The sequence below is a fragment of the Arachis stenosperma genome, chromosome 10, assembly GCF_014773155.1.
Source record: "Arachis stenosperma cultivar V10309 chromosome 10, arast.V10309.gnm1.PFL2, whole genome shotgun sequence".
Classification (NCBI taxonomy): domain Eukaryota; kingdom Viridiplantae; phylum Streptophyta; class Magnoliopsida; order Fabales; family Fabaceae; genus Arachis; species Arachis stenosperma.
The window spans coordinates 61,201,868-61,212,177 of record NC_080386.1 but is presented as its reverse complement, the minus strand read 5'-3'; the positions used below and the strand labels follow the sequence as shown (position 1 = coordinate 61,212,177).

At 36.0% G+C, this 10,310-nt stretch overlaps 1 protein-coding gene across 1 annotated transcript; it reads right to left on the bottom strand.

The window, feature by feature from the left end:
- Nucleotides 1-4,607: 4,607 nt before the first annotated feature.
- LOC130954790 (auxin response factor 17-like) lies at nucleotides 4,608-8,929 on the bottom strand. The gene is made up of 3 exons (XM_057881555.1): nucleotides 7,742-8,929; nucleotides 5,858-6,582; nucleotides 4,608-5,149 (listed from the first exon to the last, which is right to left on the bottom strand). Exons 1-2 carry the CDS (start codon nucleotides 8,816-8,818, stop codon nucleotides 5,887-5,889), a joined length of 1,773 nt encoding a protein of 590 aa, XP_057737538.1. The 5' UTR covers nucleotides 8,819-8,929; the 3' UTR covers nucleotides 4,608-5,149; nucleotides 5,858-5,886.
- Nucleotides 8,930-10,310: the final 1,381 nt, after the last annotated feature.

Genomic DNA, 10,310 nt, shown 5'->3' with positions numbered 1-10,310 from the left:
TGTATCCATGAATGTATTTGTATTTTGTTAAATCTAAAACTTGTTACTTTAAGAGTCAAATCCAACCATTCTTAGCACCTCTTGCCTGGCATACTTTACTCCATGTTTTTTCATTCGTTTATTTAACAATAAAGTGAAAGTGAATTGAACAAAAATAGAATACTGTTCAACTCAATTCAATTGTATCCTATATCAGTAATCAGTAAACCAATAAGTAAAACCTTAGAAATTAGAACAACTAACTTCAAAAGACTGAAAATCACATACTCCATCTGGTGGAAGACGAAACAGTTGTAGATACTCATCACTCTTCAACGAGTCCATAGTCTGTGTGCAAAAGAATAAAGGCACGAGTTACAATGATTTACCACAGAAATGTTGAACTTCAAAAGTACCAAAAATTTATGCGACTCCTATAGTTAAGTTAGAGAGCGTAGATTCCTAATATCAAAATTGTCGAGGAATGACCCGGGACCAAAAATAGGAAGTAAATATATGCATTCTTATTACAAATATAGTTGATTTCTAGTTCTTTGCAATATGGTTGTTTTGCGACAAAATGATTAATCCTGTCTGTTTTGTGCATTGTGCTGTAAACTTCAGATGTGGAGATGCACATGAGGCACCTGTTCGGGGGAGCCAAGAGCGCACTGCAACAAAATTGAAGAAAAAATATGGCAAATTCACCTGCGAGACATGTGGAGATGTTGGTCACACAACAAGGAGTTGTAGAATAGCAAAGAAACAAAAGGCTGATGAGCTAGCAGCTGCTGCAAAGGCTGCTGAAGATGCTGCAAATAAGGGTGACATTGGTTCTAAAGGTAACAAAGGTAAGGTTGTTACTGAAGAATGTGAGGTTAGTGCTGATGGAGGATAAATTGTTACTCAAACAGAAGTTGCTGCTGAAGGGGGTCCAAGAGCTGAACAAGAACCTGCAACTCAGGTAATAATAGTATTAAAAACATTAATCAAAATTAGCGCTTGAGTTAATAAATCTAGAAACAAACAAATCCATTTTCTTGTTAACTTGAGAGGATATATTTTTGGTCAGCTAATATGATTCTTGACAGTGTCATCATCCATATAATGACACTTTTATTGTTGTTATTGATATCATAGGCTGCAAAGACTACAAAGAATGCCAAGAAAGGGCATCTGAGAACTAAAAGTGAGAGACGCATAAAGAAACTCCCTGTCAAGAGGACAACTTCATTCACTGCTGCGGCTGCTCCACATCCAACTGAGATTTTAAGAAAGACTATTCAAGGAGCTAGTGCAGCAACCTCTGAAAAACTGGCATCCTTCTTGAAATTTGTTCCAACTCCAAGATTCAACCCACCAAAAAAAATGTCTAACTAGCACAAAGTGTAGTGGCTTTTTGAGTTCATGTTGTAGTTGAATGCTATGGTTAAACAATCCTGTCTTTTTGTAATGTAACCTTTGAAACCTGTATGCATGGCATTTGAATGTTGTTATGTCCTATGATGTTTTGGGTTGTGATAGTATGTTATGCACAATGTGCTTTAGCACAAACAACACTTGTTTCATGTTCCGGAATTAGTTATGTTAAATTAATGAAGTTTTTGGTTTAGTTCATGTTATGATTTATCTATTTCTGGTTTAGTTGAACACAATCTTAGCAGAATAAGTGTAGCATCAAAAGTTGAACTCATGTCAAATTAGTGTTTCATTTCATTTCATTCCATCTTCATCAAGACATTACATACCACTTAAGAAATTTAAAATTTCATAACATAATCATCATTTGTTGAATATAAACCCCGACAAACTAAAACCTAAACACACACCAAAAGTAACTACAGAAGCCAGCAGCACCATTGTCATCATCTTCACGGTCTTAACATCACTCTCCAAGCTTGTCATCCTCCAACTTAACTCATGCAAAACTTCTAGTGGAATGGGTGTTGCACAAACTTGTTCTTCACATCCATCAGCCCAGCAAAAAAAAATTACAATGAATTCTATATTGCAAAGTAAAAAATGTAGGTGAATCCAAACTCAAACTCAAACCATCTTAACATTTTCTTCACAGTCATAACCTTACCTCATAGTTCGGACAACCATAAAATGGTCTACTAGGATTTTCTGTCGTTGTTGAGTACTTCATCACTATTCGAAGCCCGTCATTACAGAAAACAGCATTCTTACCTCCCCTATTGTGCATTCCTTTGTTGCCATAAGGTCTGCCTGCAGAGTTGTTCCTACTTGAGCTACTTTGGCTTCTCTCGCCACCACCCATCATCACTCACACAGACAAGAAATCAATTTGGATTTTAGGGCGAAGAAGAGAGGTCGAAGAAGAGAAGGAGAGTCGAAGAAGAGAAGGAGAGTCGAAGAACAGAAGAACATAGCATACAGTTTGAAGAAGGGAAGACAATTAGGGTTTTATAATTGAAATGGACTAATTTGGGTAATATTAGGTAATTCCATATACCAATTTGAATCAAATTCAACATTGGCACACATCAGCATACAGCTGGAATGCCCACATGGCAGTTAACGTTCCACATCAGCAACGTTTAGACGACACTTCTGCGAGGGACTAACGGAGATGCACGTTTCTGAATTTAAGGGATTTAGTTGGTCATTTATAAAAATTAATGACTAAATTGAATACCGATTTAAAATTCAGAGACCATTTTGAACATTTACTCTATTTTAAAATGTGACAAAATTAGCAAAACATAAAGAAATGTGGTCTCTGTTATCAAAAATAGCCAAGGTGGATGGCAATTGCAAACGATATTGCTTACATGGCAACAACGACTGTGACATGTCATGTCAGTTATACATCTCCAACCTATTGCAATCTCTATATGCACATTGAAATCCAAGCATTCACTGCTTTTTCCCAATTCCAAAATCTACACGAGTCAAGAATGTGGGATCTCAATTACTCCCCTAATCAGAGGAGAAAGGTTAAGGAATCCGAAAGTTGTTCTTCTCTCAAGAATTCCATAGACAGAGACGACGATAACAACGATAATAATAACGATAAGGCAAACAGAGTTGAATCTGTTTCCTATTCAAGTTTCTTCACGGTTTCTATCGAGCACATATCAAAAGAAGAGAGTTTCTATTAATGGAGGCTACCTTTCTTCAAGTATTCATACTTCACATTTTTAAGTATATTGAATGTGGTAACAATATTTTAAAAACATTTTGTTGCTTAATATAAACCAATTAATTCAAAAATATTTTTTACTAGTTTATTTTATGTCAAATAATAACCAAACCTAGGACCGAATCTTGAACCTTGAACCTTGGACAGATCAAGGCTTTAAAAGCTCCCGTTTTGCCAATAAGCCAAGTGTTCTCTTATTCCGTATGGTACTAATAATATATATATCATATAAGAAATTTTTTTTAGTGAAAAGTAAAATTAGATGAAGAGCAAAGCTTTTTAATAAATTTAGAATAGACATATGTATAAATTTTTATCAGTAAATTTTTTTATTTTAAAAAAATCAATTTTTTACTCGTCACCAACACATCACTCTTCACTTTAACATTATCCATCATATTAAAGCATTGCTTGCCTCTAAACTAAAGATTGTTTTGTTATATTTAATTCTCATAATCATATATGTTATATATAAAGCATGGATTATATTATAATATCTAATTTAATTAAATTTAAGTGATGTGAACCATTATCTTAATGTATTTTCATTTTTATTATTTAAATTATGATTTTATTATAATTTTCTATGTTTATTTATTTAATTACTAATGGATTAAACAATTCGACTAGTAACCCAGTCATTTGACATAATCAAACTTCGGTTTAATTTTGATAACTAAAATTTCATGTACACTTTCAATCTGTAGATTAAGTAGCAAGAACACAACAACCCAACTATCTCAAGGACAACAATAGGTACACAACAATAACAATTTAGTAAATTGACAAGAATTAGACTTGAATAGAAAATTCAACAAATTAAAAATCTAAATAACTTAGCAAATTAAAACACAACCTAACAATTTAGAAATTTAACAACTTAAACAAAATCACGAATAGAAAATCATAGTATGAACAAGAAAAATTAAATTGAACAATCACAGTAATAACAAGTTAACAATCCTAAACCATTAAAACAATAATCAGAGTAATAACACAATAATTGATTAATTGAATAATTAAAACAAAAACAAAAAAAGAGCAATCACTAAAAAAATACATTCCAGATAATAGAGCACAAAGGTGAGGGAGAGGGAGCAAAACGGAGGGCTAGAGCGCGGTGAAACTAGAGTAGAGGAGAGCTGAAGCCTGGAGCGTAGAGGAACAGAATTGGCACGGCAGAATAGGGGTTGTACGATGGAGGAGACGAGCTTAAGCATTGGAGACGGCAGTTTGAAGCAAATGCGACGGGCTGGATTGAGCGCCTCTGACAGTGAAGACGAGGCTAAGGAGTTGAGCTTCGGGAGTAAAGGACGAGAAGGAGATGCTGAATACTTAGGGAAATTAGGGTTTTGTTCTCTTGTTTTAATTTTCCCAAACAACGTTGTGTTTAGACATTGTGAGAACCGACCGAATTTCAATTCGGTTCAATCGAGCTATTCTTGACCAGTTAAACAGTCCAAAAAGCAATTTTCAACCGGTTCAATCGTCCAAAAGCAATTTTTGATCCAAAGGTTATGTTTATTAACCGATCCGCTAAGCTTTCTGGTTTCTAATTTGACCGGTCCGACCAACCAGTTTGAACCGATTTTCAAAACCATGAATGTATGTAACAAGTTGTTTTGTGTTGAGAATCCTTTTATTGTGTTCATTTCATTCTATGATCATGAATGATCTTGAGATACGGTTTGTTAGTTGTTTGGTTTGAATGTTTCAGTTCATGGCTCGTTCTTACAACTAAGTAATTATATTGGTTTTGGAAACTTAGTACTCAACAATATGTACGACAGAAAACCAGTGGAAGCATTTCACAGTTCGTCAAATATCACGTCACAAACAAACCGAGTATCAGCTAGTTTGTTTCAATCTTTCAAGTTGGAAGAAAACAAACAAAGCATCAACGGCAAACATATACATTACAAGTTTACCACTAATAGGTCAACAGAGTAATCACAGATTCACAGCCTCTCTCTCTCTCCTTCTGCCTGCGTGCACTTTAATTACCTGCACGAAAGGCCATCATCACAATCAGGAGAAATTACAAACGCTGAAAGAAATTTTATTCATCTAACATAGAGAGCAAACACAATTCAAGCAAGAATTATAGGGATTCCTTTGGTATCTATTTCATGCTTTTCAGAGTTGTATGGAAAAGATAGTAAAACTTGAACTGAAAAATGAGAACAGGAATATCTTGTTTAATTATTTTCTTCATAATCTTAAAAGCTGAAGATTGTAATTAGAGAATGGAATAGGAAACAAAAACTAAACCTGAACTAAATCATAAATTCCAATTGAATTTCATGAAATGAAAAGCTCCAGTTTTAAGTTGCATTTCTCAAAAAATAATTTAGAAAAGATATTGTGTAAATAGATGTATGAAAACTTTTCAACTCAGAAACATGCATATAATGAACCAATTCTCATAATACTCAGCAGCTTAGAATAATATTAACATGATCTAATCAAATATGAGACCACAAGCACTCCTTAGAGGAAAGTAGATGTTTATGGAATAGTCAGAAGTCAGAATAACCAGGCCATCATTATTAAGGTATACTTCAAATATGATTTGTGGATTTGAGACAGTGCAGCAGAGCCAATAAACAGCAAAAGGATAAAATTAATCCCTTCAGTGATTATAACTTTTTCAATAAATCATTCATAGAGGAGTAGTGATAACTGATCACACACCGAGATATATAAGCATACCTGTACAGCTACATATCTCCATCACAACTTCACAGATAACATGCCTCAACTTGTGAGGGTTGTTGGCTTTCTACATCAAGCCTGAGCAATGTTGAGTAAGTCAAAGAATGACCCACTGGCTTGTCAATGCATTCAGTTTCAGTGCTGCTCTTACAGCCATCATCTGCAATGCAACCAGCATCATGCAACTCAACCTCAACAGGTTTTATGATCTTACCAAACAGCAGAAATGAACCAGAACCAATTTTCGGGACGTTGCTATTGTTGGTCCCAGTAAACTCTGGGCCAAATGAACGCAAACTACTTGGGCTATCTGGTGACAGATCGCCAGATTGGCAGTTGCCAATGTTTAACTCTGTTGACACAGTACTTAACATAGGCTCTGTAGTCTTCCCAAAGAAACTGCTACCCATATGCAGATGAGAGTTATCATTTAAAAAGTTGGAAAAACTTGATGGAGAAAATAGATCATGCCTGGCTCCCTGCATGCCAGCAGGAAAAGTATTATAACCCAACAATGTTTGACTCAGGTGTTCCATTGTTGAGTTAGTGAACCCTGCTATAGGGAAGTAAGGGTCTCCTTCTAAATCACTTAATGCCCCAGCTCTAAACTTTTTTGTGGGGGGAAACACTGTATGCAGTGTAGGTGTGGTGGAAATAAGTTCCACCTGCCACGGACTGATTCGCTTTGCATTCTGCAGGACCTCAGGTTCGTCCCATGTAACCTATAAGATTGAGATCATGAATGGTAAGAAGCCAACATCAGTCAGCTGAGATAGATGATAAACTATAGAATCTAGATAGCACAGTAGAAAATTTTTTTTAGTATGAAAAAGAAATTGTTCTCACATATAACACTATAAATATCAATTAATAAGAAACTGCAGGAAAAAATGATCATCCTTGGAATTTACCCAGCATAATCTAACACATCCAGATACATGCATGAAGAGAGAGATTTCCAGTAATGCTTATCAAGAATTTGAGAATGCAAGTATAACCACGTATGCAATCTAGGTACATAAGGGTTCAAGATCCGTTGCAGGATACGGTGTATCAAATTTTGTAACCTCTCTGATTCAAAGGCTTACCATTCCAAACAATGTTACTAAGTTGCCCACTTTTGGCTTTTTTATTTTTTTTTTATTTATCTAACCATAAATACCCATGTTCAATATGCTATTAGTGGCAAAATTCAATCCTAGACTATACATGCATGGATGAATACTATCTATTAGTAGAACACAGAAAACAGCTCTAGATCCCTAAGCATCATGTTTCTTTCTGCACAAACTCAACTTAAATAAGACTTGGCATTTGTAACTACTTACACACAACTTCCATATTACCTCAACATGTGTCTGATTTCCAATCTCAACTCTCCATCAAACTCTCTTATCAGCTATCAACAGTGCTTTGTTTGTATAGATGAGATGGATGGAACAGAACGAAATAGAATAGAAGGGAAATGAAACAGAACACCGATCTTAATCCATTCCAACTAAATCTTCATGCCATTCCACCCTATCCGTTATATTCCATTCCATTATGTTCCATTTGATCATTAGAATTTTTTTTCCCTTTTTTTGTGGGTCAAAACCGATCATCTGATATCCACGCAAAACATTTAACAGGTGATTGGTAAATTTTCGAGGACATATATACAAAGACACTGGGATTAGAGTAGACAAGAAAAGAAAAAAGTTGTGTCCGTTGTCCTTGTCTCCAAAATATACAAGTTTGTGTCAATCGATTATTTATCACTATTTCTATCATGGGCGGTTACTTAACGGGGCCTTATCAATTCCATGGACGCAACAAACATATAATAACACATCTGAAAAACAAAGCAACGGCATTCATTAGCTTAGGCAAATAGCAAACCTGAAGCATACGCCAAGGAGAACCCCTCCAAGGCCCATTATCAGGAACCGAGGCTGAAGACACCGTCCCCTGAAACCAGGTCATTCTAGAAGCATCCTCAGTCTCCACAGCCATTTTCACTCTCATTCCAGGACACCAACCCGCCTTCATTGCTGCCTCAACAGCCTCAGCCTTCACCACGAAATCCGACCACCCAGCCCTTGGATAATATACTACCTCGAACGGCATGGTCCTCGCCGCCAATTCCGCAGCCTCTGCAACCGCCTTCAACGTCACCTTCCCCCTCCCGTCCCTCGTAAACACCGGAGGATCACTGCTGTTATCCTCTTCCTCCTCTTCCTCCAGCCACGGGTCTCGATCCTCCTTCAGCACGGCAGAGAATCGCAAGGTACGCCTAATGCCGACGAACAAGGAGCCCTGGGAGTTTTTCAAAAACACGACGGAGTCACCGGCGACGAGCTTCTTGTGGTTCACGAACTTGCTCCAACCGGTTGTCAGGAGGTGCCGCCGGGGGGTTCCACGGTAAATGTGACGAAAGTCCCAGGTGGCGCCGTGAACGTCGGTGACGGAGAGAACCTGTACCGGCGGGTCGGCGTTGAAGTCGAGAGCGGGGAAAATGGAGTCCGCGCAGAATCTCGGCACGGAGAAGCCGCCACCGTTATTTGCGTCGGACGGGGTCAGAATCTTTGCAAACGAGGAGACCCTGTTCCCGCCAATGGAATCCGGTTCTTCCGCAGGTCGATCCTCGCTGGTTGAGGAGGAACGATCGTCGGCGGCTATGGGACTTAGCAGGAGCTTAGCGAATACCTCGTCGGAGAGGGGATCGGCGAGGAATTGAACGGAAGAGACGCGGCAAAGGACGAACGGGAGTGTGCGAATGAGAGGGTTCAGGTGATGGTTGTGGTGGTTGTTGTGAAGGGAAGGGGGGAAGGCTTGTTCAAGATGGCCCTGCGGAAAGTAGTAAACCCTAGAATGCACGGCGGGGATGTGAACGGATGCTCCGGCGCATGCACGCCAGATTTTGGGGTCGAGAGAGGCGGCCTTGGGTGGAAGGCGGCGGGGCTGCGACGGACGCATCGCAGAAGAGAGGGAAAGGGTAAGTGAGTGACAGAGTGAGTGAGTGAGTGTGTGTGGGCGGGTGTTAGAGAGAGACAGAATTAGAAATGGTCAGATACAGAAAGTGAAATGCGGGAGGTTTGTTTGATTAGGGTTTATAAAAGGAAGTGTAAAAATCGTGCTTGGAATTTAATCTGTTTTGGTGCCAATATTGCTTGTTTTCGTTGGCAGAAATCGTGCCTTGGATTTAATGGCATTTAGGGAATATTTGGTTTTCCCAAAACCATGTAATGTTGTTAGAGATTTTCTTTAGTTATCTTAATTGATCTAAGAAATTTTAGATTTCATATTTTTTTCCAACAAATTTTGAGTCTTTTATAATTAGGTTTTTATATTTTTTTTTAATTGAGTCTTTGCACCAAATTTTTTTTAATTGAGTTTTTATGTTTTTTTTCTTTTTATTTGAATCTCTACACCAATTTTTTTAGTTGGGTCTTTATACAATTAAGCTAATTATTTCCATAAAAAACTCAATTGAAGAAAAATTTGATTCAGTGACTCAATTAAAAAAAATATAAAAATTTAATTAAAAATTTCGCAAAACTATAGAGATCAACAAAATAATTAAACCTTCTCAAAAATTATTTTTGCTAGTTGAATTAGTTCATTTGTCCTTTCGGAAGAAACTAAATTATATTATCATAATCTTTTATTTAATAATCTTATAATAAAATTTATTATAAATTTATCTGTCAAATCACATATTAAAATTTAATTGAAAATAATAGAAAACTAACATACTTTACTTGAGTAATTTTTAGAAATATTGGGAGCAATAAAATTTTATTAAAAATTAAAATATTTTATTTAAAATTTGCTGAAATTAATTTAATCGTTTACTTTTATTTAAATTAAATTAATGTTTATGTGCAGCAATTTTTTTTAAAGATAGATTTTAATTTACTAAAAAAAATAAAAATTCCTTACAAGGAGACTAATTTTTTTTTATATGAAAAAGATATTAGTCTTTTTGTTGGAAATAGAATTATTTGATATATTTATAAGTAGATAGATTTTGTAGGTGAAGAGTTAACACGTGAAATTGCAACATGTAAAGAGTCTGTTATCCACCTGGCAATATCCTAACCAACACGAGAAGAGCGTGTTGAATTATTTCTATAATATTATAATATACTTTAAATGTCAATATTCAACTAAAACACAATTTCAATTTTTATATTAAAAATAATTTCCGTTACAAAGACATCCAACATCAAAGGTAAATTAGAGATCTCCTAATCATAAGAATATGAAAACAACCAGTAAGAAAACAAAAAATATAAATAGATTTTGAAAAAAAATAAAAAAATGAAAAAAAAAAGAAGAAGAAGAAAGAGAAAAGCATGTCATCTTTTAGTTTGAACTTTTTCAATATAGACGCTGCAACAATTTGTGAGGGGCTCTTCTCATGTCTCTAAATATGGTCTCATTCTTTGTCCTTCACAGTAATCAA

Coding starts and splice junctions, on each gene's coding strand:
- LOC130954790 (XM_057881555.1), bottom strand. CDS start 8,818: ATGCGTCCGTCGCAGCCCCGCCGCCTTCCACCCAAGGCCGCCTCTCTC. Junction 6,583..7,741: donor CTCCTTGGCGTATGCTTCAG/GTTTGCTATTTG, acceptor TCAATCTTATAG/GTTACATGGGACGAACCTGA.